Source organism: Microcebus murinus, chromosome 5, assembly GCF_040939455.1.
Source record: "Microcebus murinus isolate Inina chromosome 5, M.murinus_Inina_mat1.0, whole genome shotgun sequence".
Lineage (NCBI taxonomy): Eukaryota > Metazoa > Chordata > Mammalia > Primates > Cheirogaleidae > Microcebus > Microcebus murinus.
Window position 1 is genome coordinate 47,941,326 of NC_134108.1, and position 14,776 is coordinate 47,956,101.

At 41.2% G+C, this 14,776-nt stretch overlaps 1 protein-coding gene across 2 annotated transcripts in view; it reads right to left on the minus strand.

The window, feature by feature from the left end:
• Positions 1 to 12,867, minus strand: part of SLC16A10 (solute carrier family 16 member 10) — a 117,812-nt gene extending 104,945 nt beyond the window's left edge. For both annotated transcript variants that reach the window (XM_012753075.3, XM_012753074.2), the window contains exon 1: positions 12,516 to 12,867. In XM_012753075.3, the coding sequence (XP_012608529.2) occupies positions 12,516 to 12,864 (349 nt within the window). In that variant the 5' untranslated portion in view covers positions 12,865 to 12,867. The remainder of the gene's footprint in view (positions 1 to 12,515) is intronic.
• Positions 12,868 to 14,776: the final 1,909 nt, after the last annotated feature.

Genomic DNA, 14,776 nt, shown 5'->3' on the forward strand with positions numbered 1-14,776 from the left:
TAATAGCACTGAAAGAGAACGAGGCATAGCTTCTCTTGCAGACTTGATACTCTGATGAGATGTCACATGGACGAATCACAAAATCCTCATGGCCATGGTTAATTCTCAAATTATCCCAACCCCAAGAAAGACCTTGATCAACACCTGGGCTGAGGCTAGGCATGGTGGCTAGCCTCCGAGACGGGCAGATCATTTGAGCTCAGGAGTTCAAGACCAGCCTGAGCAAGAGCAAGACCCTGTCTCTACTTAAAAAAAAATAGAAAGAAATAAGCCAAACAACTAAAAATATATATATATAAAATTACTCGGTCATGGTGGCACGTGCCTATAGTCCCAGCTACTCGGGAGGCTGAGGCAGAAGGATCACTTGAGCCCAGGAGTTTGAGGTTGCTGTGAGCTAGGCTGATGCCACGGCACTCACTCTAGCCCGGGCAACAGAGTGAGACTCTGTCTCAAAAAAATAAATAACATTGGTACTTATCAAATTAGCAAATATTAATTTAAAAAACGTCCTTTGCCGTTGTTTTGTTGGTGTAAAAAATAAATAAATACACTCTGGGAGGCTAAGGTGGGTGGACTGCTCGAGGTCAGGAGTTCGAAACCAGCCTGAGCAAGACCCCATCTCTACTATAAATAGAAAGAAAATTAATTGGCCAACTAATATATATAGAAAAAATTATGTTCTTGTAGTTAAACCGCACAACTGGTAAATAAAGAAATTATGATAAAATATTTTTTTTAATTAAAAAAAAAAATTAGCCAAGCATGGTGGGACATGCCTATAGTTCTAGCTATTCAGGAGGCTGAGGCAGCAGGATTGCTTGAGCCCAGGAGTTTGAGGTTGCTGTGAGCTAGGCTGACACCACGGCACTCACTCTAGCCTGGGCAACAAAGCAAGACTCTGTCTCAAAAAAAATAAAATAAAATAAAATAAATAAATAAAATACATAAAAATAAAACCTAATATTGGTAGGGCTTTTAGAAAGCCAGCACATTGCTGGTGGCATAGTAAACAGGTTCCAGTTTCTAAAGAATAATCTGGCAATGTGTTATATAAAGTTATTCATACCCTTTGTGCCAGTAATCTCACTTTTGGACATATACCCAAGGAAGCAATCCAAGAAGAGAAAAAAACAATTTGTTCAAAGATGTACACAGATATGCTACTTACACTATCAATGCCTGGTACTCAAACCCCAGCAAAGGAGGCCTGGTTGAGTAACCTAGGGTAGACCAGTATGGTAGAATACCACACTTCCTGAAAAAATTAAGTAGGTATCCTATGTGATATAGAAAAATGCACTAAAAAAATGTTAGCCAAAAATAAGAAAAGTAAATGTTTACATATAAAGCTACAATTCCTTATTTGTAATTCTGAAATCCCAAACCCAAAGTTCTTGTAAAATAGTATCAACACTCACTTAGAAATAAAACCTGATCTGAACTGATATAAGGCTACTCCTGGTCTCTATTTGTCCCTCTTACTCTGAATATTCATGTACTTTGCTGTAGAAATATTAATGTACTTGATCACAGGGTGCCTCAAACTCCTCTAGGGGTGTTAAAAAATACAGCTTTCTGAACAAGATTACTTTTTTTTTTTTTTTTTTTTGAGACAGTCTCACTCTGTTGCCGAGGCACGAGGCTAGAGTGCCGTGGCGTCAGCCTAGCTCACAACAACCTCAAACTTCTGGGCTCAAGTGATCCTCCTGCCTCAGCCACTCGAGTAGCTGGGACTACAGGCATGTACCACCATGCCTGGATAATATATATATACATATATATGTGTGTGTGTGTGTGTATTTTTTAGTTGGCCAGCTAATTTCTTTCTATTTTTTTAGTACAGACAGGGTCTTGCTCTTGCTCAAGCTGGTCTTGAACTCCTGAGCTCAAATGATCTGCCTGCCTCGGCCTCGTAAAGTGCTAGGATTACAGCCCTGAGCCACCACGCTCAGCCTGTACAAGGTTACTTTTTTAAAGTTTGAAAAAAATCTGAACTCCAAAACACATGTAGCCCAAAGAGTTTCAGATAAAGGATTACTATACTGAGGTGTCTGTACTGATGTGTGGGGGATGACATCTATATATATGTAATGACATGCATCTATGCATCAGTTATAAATTTCAAGTAAAAGAGGTAGAGTTAGGTATTCTCTAGCTTGTTTATAAAACTGCTTAAAAAGTGTATTCTTTAAGGAAGGCTAACCTTACAATGCTATATCTGTGGGAGTGAGTAAAACAGACAAATAACTATAGATAAACCAAATCCCTCTCCAAATAATTACAGATTCCAAACCAACAGAACGTAACTCATTATAACTTCTTTACTTAGATTCAAGTAGATTTCTATGGAAGATTTCACAACATTTCTGGGGAAAGTTCAGTGTTCAGTCTTACTGAGCATCATTTACAGACACAAGTTTATTGAAAGAAATGATAAATTTTTATGTTTCAAAAGAATTTTCCAGGTGACCCTTCAATAGAGTGATCTAAACTTTAAACCATTTAAAAGCATTACTTTAAATCTTTTAGTTTAAATAAATATTTAAAACAATGATTTTTTCCATGGAGGAGTGATTTCATAACAGAAAAAATTTGAAAAAAAAAAAAACACCACAATGATTTTTTACATAGGCAAAGACCATTTGAGGTTTTTCTCCCCAGTGGCCAGCAATAAAATGTGGAAAAAATAATCTATTTGCCTTTGTCCCCTATACAAGTAGCCTATGCACCAGATACACATAAGAACCACCTAAACAAAGTTTTAGATTAGAAATTATCAATTCTAGATTTAATGTTTCCTACATAATTATGCATAGAAACACAAATATAAGTCTATTATCTCTTATCTGACCCTTCTTTATAGCTCATATCCCTCCCATCAAAAAAAGAAAAAATCAATAAGAATTTAATGTGTAATCTCTGGCTGGGGCTCAGGTGTTAATACCACATGATCTAGATCTTAACAATTGTGATTCAGATATTAAATATCTCTGTTCTGATCCAAAAATCAAAATATGGCAAAGAATCTGATCTTATTTAAAATCATATCCTAAAAAAATAAAATAAAATCATGTCCTTTCTCCAGTTCCAGCTTATTCCACAATGAATATTTTTCTCTGAGTCGAAAGAGACAAAACATAGTACCTACACCTAAAACTTCATACATGTAACATTTAGTCCTACGAAACAGCTTATTCTTAGGGCAAGTTACTATTATAGTCATTAATAACTACATGGTTGGGAGTATTGCTGTCAAAGTTTGAGTGTTATATTACTGTAGGACAACAATGGCAACTTTCTGCCCCCATTTGCACTAAAACATCAATTAACTTTGTGGAATGTCTTATTTAAACAACCACTGACAAATGTGAATCCTTTGAGATGCTGCCCTTTGAAACTACAACATGAAGTCAAAACTAATAAAAAGGATAATTAAGCAAGATGAAAAGATTTTTACTAATAAAAATAGTCACCAGACTAACCCACTCCACTTGGCATTAACACTCACCTACCCAGAAAAGTCAATAAATATCTCCACTTAATGAGTAAGTGGTTTTCTATTTTCATAAAACACATCTCAGAATTGGTTTTTGGATCCAATCTAAGTGTATCACAAAAATAAATCTGGAGCCGCTGCTCACACCTGTAATCCTAACACTCTGGGAGGCCCAGGCAGGAGGATCCCTTGAGCCCAGGGATTTGAGGTTGCAGTTAGCTATGATGAAGTCACTGCGCTCTTACCTGGGGTGATAGAGTGAGACTCTGTGTCAAACAAACAAGGGAACAAACAAATAAATAAATTTTGGCTTTCTGAACACATGCAGAACACTGCTGATGCAATTTACTCTTTAGCAAAAATCAGGTACTAACTGAACTGCGGACCAATATACCTTCCCCTGAATTTTATCCATTTATTTATTTTTATTTTATTTTTTTAAGATGGAGTCTTGCTCTGTCGTCCTGGGTAGAGTGCAGTGGGGTCATCATAACTCACTGCAATCTCAAACTCCTGAGTTCAAGCAATCCTGCCTCAGCCTCCCAAATAGCTGGGACTACAGGCGTGCGCCACGGATGCCTGGCTAATTTTTCTATTTTCAGTAGAGACGGGGTCTTGCTCTTGCTCAGGCTGGTAGCAAACTCCTGATCTTAAGCAATCCTCCCACCTCAGTCTCCCAGCTTGCTAGGATTATAGGTGTGAGCTACCACTCTTGGCCAATCCCTTAATTTAACCACTGGCCTTTCATTTAGATTTAACTATCTACAGCATATCTTTAATTGAATTTAAAACTCTTTAATGAGTGATTCTCAAGTGAGGGGACTGGAGGAGAAGGCAGCACAGTTCCCCTCACTAAGAGGAACATATCGGAAGTTCCAGAGGAGTGTGTCTATCCTGGTGGACCTGTCTCAGAACAAGAGTTAAGATGATTCCAAGTAGGTCAAAGGGCACCAATACCAAAGAACAAAAGTAGCCCTTGAGGCCCACTGGGATGAGAAAAAGGAATCCAGGAGGAATAATGATAGAGCCTGAGAAAACAGTTGCCAGAGACAAAACTTCTCAGAGATAAAGTTCAAGAACAATGTTAGTCAAACCAGAAGGCAGGTAGAGGAAAAGGCAAACAAAGGGAGTGCTGGAGGCCCTTGGAAAAATCCCCTCTATGGGAACTGAAGTCCTTGACTGCCACCAAGAAATGATTTTTATGTGTTCTTTCCAAAGATGGACTCTATATCACAATGAGAGAGGTAAACGTGTAATATCTGCTATAAATTCTCTATCTTAAAAATCCTTTTGGTTTAAAAAAAAAAAAAGTTCCAAAGAGGCACATTTAGTAATTTAAAAAGAAAAAGCACTCAATATTATTATTTTGTACTTAAAAAAAAAGAAAAAGCATCCTAATTATTTCCATAACACAACTAAAAGTAAAGCTTGACAAACTCTTGCCTAATGGATAAACAGAAGCATGGCCCTATCTTCTGAATATTAGGGATGCTCATTCACGAGAAAGGTACACTACCTTTGGATGTGTGCATGAAAATTTGCAAGGACCATAAGATTTTTCTGTTTATCAAGGGAGAATAAAGGGAATTAGAAACACTGCTTTGGTCCACATAAATTATTTCAAATCTGTCTTTCATACTTACCCTCATAATTAAAAATTTGTGAAATTAAAAAAAAGACTTCTGACTTGGGAATAAGGCAAGTCAACTCCTCAGCTCCTTATTTCTAGTTCCTATATGCAAGGTGAAGAATTACTTTTGCTGTTAATGAAGGCACTTTAGCAAGGAAGGTATGATTGTGTACATTTGGCATATGTATGTCTGAAAGCACTGCTTTCCTCCATTACCGTAGTCTCTGATTGGCTGTCTCACTTGTGTGGTCGGTTTGCGTAGTTCCCAGGCATGCTGGAGTTGCCCGATCAGAATCTCTGCCAATAAAACCACCCCCAGTCCCTGCGTGGGTGGCACCAGGCTAGGCAAGTGCTCAGAACTGCAGTGAGCTGTTTGAGTTGTGTTTGGGGTTTAATTTGTTTTTGTTAAGGTTTGTTTAATTTGAATACAAGATTAGATTTCTGGCTGGGCTGTGATAACTCTAAATAGAATTTTTTCCAAAAATGACTTCACAGATTTGTGAAGACTTGGGTAGGAGACACTACTGAGGTTCTAGAGAACATGCAAGTAAATATGCAGGAAATAGTTTCAAGGGGAAAAAAGGTAAGATTCTACTTTCAGGACAACTTTGACATAAGTACAAATTTTTACCCTGCCAAAAAGATGCTCTGAAGTTCGACCTAATGGATGTAAACACTGATATTACGTGGTCCAAACCTAAACTGTACAAGTTGCAACTTCCTTATCTATAAATGGAGGTAATGACACACTACAAGGCTACTCTAAAAAATAAAGTAACGCACATAAAAGCACTTTCTTTATGATAAAGGACTATAAAATCATCACTTACATATGAATTATCTTAATGTCTTTCACAGAATGCTACATTAAAAGAAATTGAAATTGGGTTCTGTCTTTTACTTTAAGCATAATTCATAACTCATTTGAATCCATCCTCAAAGAAAACTCCAAAATGCAGCTACCTCCAACATTCTAAATGCATCAAATACGTAACAATTGCATAAAATCCCTGTTTGTGTCCCAGGCTTGTGACATAAGGAATAAAATGTGCAACTATTTAATCGGAATCTTACAAGGACTAACAACCAGAATGAAGACAGGAATAGCACACGCAATGGCACATAGGTAACAAGACAAATTTGGGCAAGTGCAAGGCCTTCAGCTCTGCTGGGGCACAAAGACCAAAAAGGGACAAGAGTGAGCGGCCAGGCTAGAGGGTCAGGCAAGGGCCAGAGCATGCAGGCCTTTGCAGTGAGGAATCTGACACTTTCCTAAAAGTAATGAGTGTCACTGATGGCATTTAAACAGAAAAATTATATAGTCCAATATGTTAGAAAAATCACTCAGGTGTATAACTGAGGACAAGCAGATCTATTGAGGAGTTATGACAATAATTGTGGCCAAAAGTAATGAAGGCATGAATTAAGATGCAACAGTAACCCTAGCACTCTGGGAGGCCGAAGCGGGAGGATCATTTGAGCTCAAGAGTAAGACCCCAGTCTCACTAAAAAAAAAAAAATAGAAAGAAATTAGCTGGACAACTAAAAATATATATAGAAAAAATTAGCCGGGCATGGTGGCGCATGCCTGTAGTCCCAGCTACTCGGGAGGCTGAGGCAGAAGGATTGCTTGAGCCCAGGAGTTTGAGGGTGCTGTGAGCTAGGCTGACACCACTGCACTCCAGCCTGGGCAACGGAGTGAGAGCAAATCACAACAAAAACACAGAGTAGCATTTGTTCTAAAAGACACTTCAATACCTCTCTTGAAATAATTCTGTTATACTTCTAGTTTTAGCTAAATTAATTCTTTTGACTGAATTTTATTGATAATATCCCATGATAAAATACCATAGGTTGGGAAGGATAATACGAGGGGTTTTAAAAAAATAGGAATGCTCATATTGTTGTATTTAATTAGAATTCACTAAACACTATTCATTTTTCAGTCTTGCTCTGAATCCAGAAACTTTCTGGAAATGAAGTATGAAGGGCTCACACCCTATTCATTTCTTTTTTCTTTTTCTTTTTTGAGACAGGGTCTTGCTCTGTCTCCTGGGCTAGAGTCCAGTGGCATCCTCATAGCTCACTACAACCTCAAACTCCTGGGCTTGGCCAGGCGTGGTGCCTCATGCCTGTAATCCTAGCACTCTGGGAGGCCTAGGCAGATGGATCGGTCAAGGTCAGGAGTTCAAGACCAGCCTGAGCAAGAGTAAGACCCCGTCTCTACTAAAAATATAAAGAAATTAATTGTCCAACTAAAAACATATAGAAAAATTAGCCGGGCATGGTGGCACATGCCTGTAGTCCCAGCTACTCGGGAGGCTGAGGCAGAAAGATTGCTTGAGCCCAGGAGTTTGAGGTTGCTGTGAGCTAGGCTGATGCCACAGCACTCTAGCCAGGGCAACTGAGTAAGACTCTGTCTCAAAAAACAAACAAAAAAAAAACTCCTGGCCTTAAGTGATCCTCCTACCTCTGGAGTAGCTGGGACTACAGGCTCGTACCAACACACCAAGCTAATTTTTCTATTTTTGGTAGAGACAGGGTCTCACTCTTGCTCAGGCTGATCCCTAACTCCTGGCCGAAAGTGATCCTCCCGCCTCCCAAAGTGCTAGGGTTATAGACCTGAGCCACCATACAAGACTCATTTCTTAATTATTCCAAAATCCTGGAACCATTTTTGTGGTCTACTGACTAACAGGCAGTTTAGATAAGTTTATTGTCATAAGTAAGTTCTCTTAGCTTTTCCACCTCTCTTCCAATGCAAATCACAATCAGGTATTTTTCTTATAGTGAAAAATATGGGGGAGGGGGAGAAGGGCAATATACGTAACCTTAACATTTGCATCTCTGTAATATGCTGAAATAAATAATAATAATAATAATCATAGAAAAGAAAAATACATAGGACCATGAACCAGATTGTTTGTTTACTGTAACCAGCTCAACAAAGTACTATCACTAAAAACTTTCCTTTTCTGCCCTGATCTTCGTTGAAATGGAAAAAATAATTAATTAAAATAAAATAAAAACTTTCCTAAGATACAGAAATAATTATACAGGCAGCTTTTCCCATCAAACAAAACAAAACTACTTAGCATAAAGGCAAGACATAGCCTTTATGTCTCCTATAATTTAGATGTAGCACACAACTGCATTATGTAGATAGCAGTATAACTGTAAATGTGACAACTTGGGGCCAGGGTGGGGGAACAAACCTTCAGGAAGCACAGACTGACTTGAAGTTTCAGAAGGGCTCATAAGATATATTGAGAGGTGCTGCAAGATCATTTCATCCCCAAAGGTTACTGAAAATCCTACTTTGTGATTGCATCTGCCTAAAGAGCAATCTGTCTCCACAGAGGGAAAGTGGAGTTGCATTAAAAATTATATCCAAAGAATCTTCCTTTCAGGACCTTTTTGATAGTCCACTTCTAAACTATTGAATTTTTAATATCTTGATTTACATTTAAATATCCAACAGATAAGTACAGTGTGAAATGTTTCCCAAACTTAACCGCAGACCTCCACTTTCAAGAAAGACTATTAAAGAACACATCTGGGGAATTACTGGAAGAAATAAAGGTCTTCCTGACCAAGTCTCTCAACCACAAAGACATAATTTCTTCAAAAAGATATCATTAACTATCCTAAATACTGATTCTGAAAACATACTTAAATAGATATTTTTCTAGAATGGTAACTATGTACCAAAAAAACAGATTTTTTTTAAAGTTTTAAACAGATATTTTTAAGTTTTAAATACATATTTTTTTTTTTTTTTTTTTTTTTTTTGAGACAGAGTCTCGCTTTGTTGCCCAGGCTAGAGTGAGTGCCGTGGCGTCAGCCTAGCTCACAGCAACCTCAAACTCCTGGGCTCGAGTGATCCTTCTGCCTCAGCCTCCCGGGTAGCTGGGACTACAGGCATGCACCACCATGCCCGGCTAATTTTTTTTTTTTTTTTTTTTATATATATATCAGTTGGCCAATTAATTTCTTTCTATTTATAGTAGAGACGGGGTCTCGCTCTTGCTCAGGCTGGTTTTTTGAACTCCTGACCTTGAGCAATCCGCCCGCCTCGGCCTCCCAAGAGCTAGGATTACAGGCGTGAGCCACAGCGCCCGGCTAAATACATATTTTTTAAAAGTCAATCTACCATTAAAATATTTTTCTTTCTCCCTGAAGAAAGTAGATAATTAAAGGAGATTACTACTCTAGCAAGACCCCAGAGAGTATCCATGGCACTGCTTCAAGAAGACAAAAACCCTAGACTCTTTATCAGTCCCATGGGTTTTCCAATATCCAGCAGAGCTAAAGTTGCGACTTCTAGGGGAAAATGTTCCAGTTAGTTATAGTATCTATTTTAGTTTTTCCAAAAACATCTGATTCCCCTCCACCCAGGCAAGAAGGATGTGTGAAGTATACCTCTGAGTGCCATGCCATCAGCAGCTGGGTACCATAATGGGGCTTTGGTGCCATCAGCATTTTTCTTTTTTGAGACAGGGTCTCAGTGTCTTCCAGGCTGGTGTGCAGTGGCACAATCATAGCTCACTGCAGCCTTCTTTTGTTTTTTTTCTCATTGCACCTTGAACTCCTGGGCTTAAGTGATCCTGCTGCCTCAGCCTCCCAAGTAGCTAGGACTTTGCACACACACTAACACACCTGGCTAATTTTTCTTATTTTTTATAGAGATGGAGGTTTTGTTGTGTTGCCCATGCTGGTCTGGAATTTCTGGCCTGAAGAGATCCTCCCTTCTTTTCGTCTCAAAATGCTGGGGTTACAGTCATGAGCCACCGCATCTGGCTGATGACAGACTTTATGAAATGCCTCCTGTGTGCATCTGTGTGTGCAGAGGGAAAGAGAAATGGGGAGGAGTAGAGGAAAAGGGGGAGGGGAGATATGGAATAAAAGCGATCTCACCAATAAATGGCCTAAAGACTATCTTGTAAGCATTTTTTCATAGCTGAGGTTAAATCTGCTTTCTTTCTCAGCCCTTAAAAATTTTAAGTCATATATGTATTTATTACCTAGTGCTCAAGTAATGGCCATGGCTCAATCTAGCTCCTGTGTTATACAGGACCATTACAAGTGCATAGGGTCTTTGTGTAAGAATCAGACCAAGAGCACCCAGATCACAGGCTAGTTCTTAGTCCCCACTTAGCCCTATGCAGCAGTCACACAGAGTGGTACAAATATCTTTATACACTTAACTAGCATACCTGTACAATTGCTTATATGATGCACACCCACACATACTGAAACATGACTGAAAGAGTTGTCAAGGACTTAACTGAGTAAAAGGAGAAAGATACTCATCAAAACTGAAAACAAGAAATTTCAAAGAATTCAAAAGAAAAACCAGGTTCTTTTCCTTTCCCTCACCTTTCAGTATTGGGATATTGTTGCTAGTTGGAACTTTGGGGACAAGTAATAGGGAGAGGCTTCAATACTGCAAAATTCTGATCCCTCACAAAGCTATGGTCTCTCTTCAGCAGTTGCTCACTCTCTCCTCAATTTTCCTCAAAAAAAAAGAAGAAAAAAAGAAAGGAGGAGGAGGAAAGAGAGGGAAGGGAATAAAAAACACCACAGACACCAATGAAGAAAAGAAAAAAAAAACTCCACAGACACTAAGAGATCTACTCATCTGAATTTGCAAAAACAGTGGTAAACAAAAGGCTGTTGCTGTTTTGACTACATTAAAAATCTGTAATCCCAGGCAGGAATATGCTAAACGCTGGAACTAATCTTGCAATGTTAACTCTGTCAATTCTGCTTCTTTCTGGAGCTTTTCACTCCCAGATACCCAATACTCATATAGAAAAGAAAGAAAATTATTTTTGCTTACTAATGTATATGCATCTCTCTCCTATTAAACTTTACAATGATTGCCTTCCTTAAAAGAAAGGACGTGTTTCTGTACCTAGCCCTTTGACCTGCAATAACACAGCAGCTTCAATAGCTATTTAAGGAACAGAAATTCCAGGTTAAATATGGTACCTTATTCACATGCACAAAGAGACATGTACAAGAATATTCATTGCAGCATTGTTTGTAATAAGTTCAGAAGCAATCTAAATGTCCATTAAAGGAAGAATGCACAAATAAAGTACACTATATTCAAACAAAGGAAAACCATATACATTAAAAACAGAAAGATTTTGAGCTGCCAGCTCAAACTGAGGTATTATATGAATAAGTAACAAACATGTGCAGAATAAAATAAAAGCAAGTTGGAGAATGATACAAATAGTATATTATTTATACAAGGTCTTTAAACTCTCAACATTACCCAGCATTACTTATGCTTAGAATTTGTTATTACAGTCCTGTTTATTCCTTGTATGTATACTAAAGACCTAAGGAATATTCACTCTAAAAATAATAGAAAATCAAGGTTAAAAACAAAAAGACTATTCATCATATAAAGTTCCCGCAAATGGCAGTGAGAGAGCCTGATTTAGTAATGGAAATCACTTAGCAGCCCTTGAAGGCAGATGATATGTGCTCTATCTCCATTCTGCTACTCACCACGACACTTTATTTCACTAAGCTTCAGTTTTCTCACTTAAAAGGGGTTGACAGTGCCCACCTCATAAGATGAAGTCAAATAATTTATGTTAAAGAAGTGTTATACACAAAGGTCTTAGACTTGTTTTTGCCTAATCAGCCAAAATGTCATATAATAACGCTTTACAAGGAGGAAAATGCTGAATCTGTACCTTTTGCATCTAATTTACTGTATGGTTAAAAAAAAAAGTCAAAGAACACAATAGGAAGGGGCAGCCCCTCACCTTCATCTTCCCTGTCCCTAATTCCCTAGTTTGGCTGCCACCTATGTTTTCTATATTTAGCACAGAGTGCAAAAAAAAAAAAAAAGAAAGAAAGAAAGAACAAAAAAACGAGACACAAACCCGCGGATTTTGGAGGGCTCCCTTCAGAACTCCCCGTGACCCTGGTATAAATCTCCCATCCCGACGAACTCCTGCCTCCCGCCAACAGACACACAAGGCTCTGCAGCCCAGGAGGCAGCTGAACGCCACAGTGCGAAGTGAAGTCGCTGGGATTAGAAAGTTCTGAGGTTCTGTTTGTTTTCAAACATTAAATGAAAAGGCTACTGTGGACTGTTAGCGCCTACTCCGCAGAGAAACGAGGAAGACCTTGACAAATAAGTTCTGCTACTTGCACACAGTCCCTGCATCTGGATTCCATACAAAGACAGGCACACCAAGGCCCCAGGAGCGGCAGGCTCCGTTTGCTGGACAGACCCACCGCTCACACCGTCCGGCACATGGGGACCCACCGACGCGGACACACACCCCACACGCGTGATGTGCTCGGGGGCCCCATTCCTGTCCCCCCGGGCTGGCCTCGGCGGGCGCGGTACCTCACCTGTCTTGAAGACCATCTTGTCATCGTCTTTGGAGCCGAAGGTCTCCAGCATGGACACGAACAGCACCCCACAGGCGTTCTGGATGCCGAACACCGACCCGTTGCACCACATGGCCGCCAGCATCACCAGCCAGCCCCAGCCGCCCTCGGGGGGCTCGGGGGGCTCACGCAGCTCCGCCTCCGCGGGCCCCGCCAGCTCCACCTCCACCTTCTCGGCGGCCGCCTCGGGACTGTCTGAGGGGCCGGGAGCGGGGCCGGGCAGCTCTGTCGCCCCCATGGGCGCGGGGCCGAGCGGCTGCGCCTCGCCTGTGCCCCGCGCGGCGGCGGGCTCCTCCTGGGAGGGCACCATGGCCCAAGCCGCCCCCCTCGGGCGCCAGAGGAGCGCGAGGGGCGCGAGGTCCCAGCGGGCTCACCGAGGAGCTGCCGAGCGCCGGGCAGGCTGTTGAGGCCGAGGCGAGGACGGCGAAGCCCGGGACGGGCGGGCCGCGAACAGCGTAGGGGCGGCCGCAAGGACAGCGGCGGTGCGCGAGCGCCTCAGGGACCCAGACCGGGGCCTCACACTCCACAGCCCCGCACCCCTGACTGGGCCCGCGACCCGCGGCCGGTTCTTAAAAGCGCCCCCCAGCCCCGCCGGCTGGGGGCGTGGCGTGGCCGACAGCGGGACGTGCCCCCAAAGCCTGCAGATGATTGGTTCGCGGGAGCGGAGGCGGCCGCAGGCGCGCGGCGCCAGGTGCCAGCGGCTGGCGGTGTCTATGAAGTTCCCCCAAATGGCAGTGAGAGAGCCTGATTTAGTCATGGAAATCACTTAGCCGCCCTGGAAGTCAGATGATATGTGCTCTATCTCCTCCTACCCAGAGGGGGTCACGGATGTGTAGGTCACCCCGCCTCAGAGTGCTAACCGAAGGAGCGCGTCTCCTAGGTGTGGGCTGCGTGGGCCTTTAGCCTCAGCTCCTGACACCGCATCACAACCAAACTAAAACTGTCTCCTGCTTTTGTTTCTGTTTTATGTTTTGGCATTCACCTCTCAGTACTAATTATAATATATCAGGTACATTATGCCACCTGCCTACTTTAAAAAGGAAGTCGGAAGGATCAGAGGGCTTATTTAATTACTTGAGTTCCGTTCTCCTGCATTTATATACAATTTCCTATGAATACTTGGCACATTGAAGATGCTCATTTTGGAAGACACAGACTGTAATTCCAAAGTCTTCAACCAGCAAACATTTCTGACAGACTGCTAGAAAACATTACTTTTCAACTACAGTACGATTATTTTCACTGTAAACAAAAGCTAGGTCGGGCATGGTGGCTCACGCCTGTAATCCCAGCACTTTGGGAGGCTGAGGCAAGAGGATCGCTTGAGACAGGGAGTTTGAGACCAGCCTGGGCAACATAGCAGACCCTGTCTTTATAAAAAAAAAATTTTTTTTAATTAGCCAGGTGTGGTGTTGGGCACCTGTTGTTCCAGCTACTCAAGAGGCTGAGGCAGGAGGATCTCTTACGCTCAGGAGTTCAAGATTACAGTGAACTATGATCATGCCACAGGGCAACGGAGAGAAACCCTGTCTAAATAAACAAAAACTAAAACCTGCATTCAACTCTTCTGTCTCCCTGAAGCATGTAAAAGAATGGAAGAGTAATTTATTATGCACTACTGAGGATGCTTTTTAATTTCTCAGATATTCAAATTCTTCACTTCAAAGTCAAAATATGCTAGTTTCTTTATGTGACCACCACTTTGATGGAATACACAGGTTGAGTGGGATTGATCACGTTTCTCTATCAGTACATAAACTGGTAAGAAAAACAGAGTCCTGGGATAGAATAGGAGGCTCAGATGGTAAGAGCTATAACGCATGTACAAAGAGAGAGGTGGAATGGAGCCATTAAATTCTCTTCAAAAACGCTAGACAATGGGCACCGTGTCTCACGCCTGTAATCCTAGCACTCTGGGAGGCCGAGGCAGGAGGATCACTCAAGGTCAGGAGTTCGAAACCAGCCTGAGCAAGAATGAGACCCTGTCTCTACTAAAAATAGAAAGAAATTAATTGGCCAACTAAAAATATATAGAAAAAATTAGTCAGCATGTTGGCACATGCCAGTAGTCCCAGCTACTCGGGAGGCTGAGGCAGGAGGATCACTTGAGCTCAGGATTTTGAGGTTGCTGTGAGCTAGGGTGATGCCACGGCACTCTTGCCCGGGCAACAGAGTGAGACTCTGTCAAAAAATAAATAAATAAAAATGCTAGAGAAGTGATT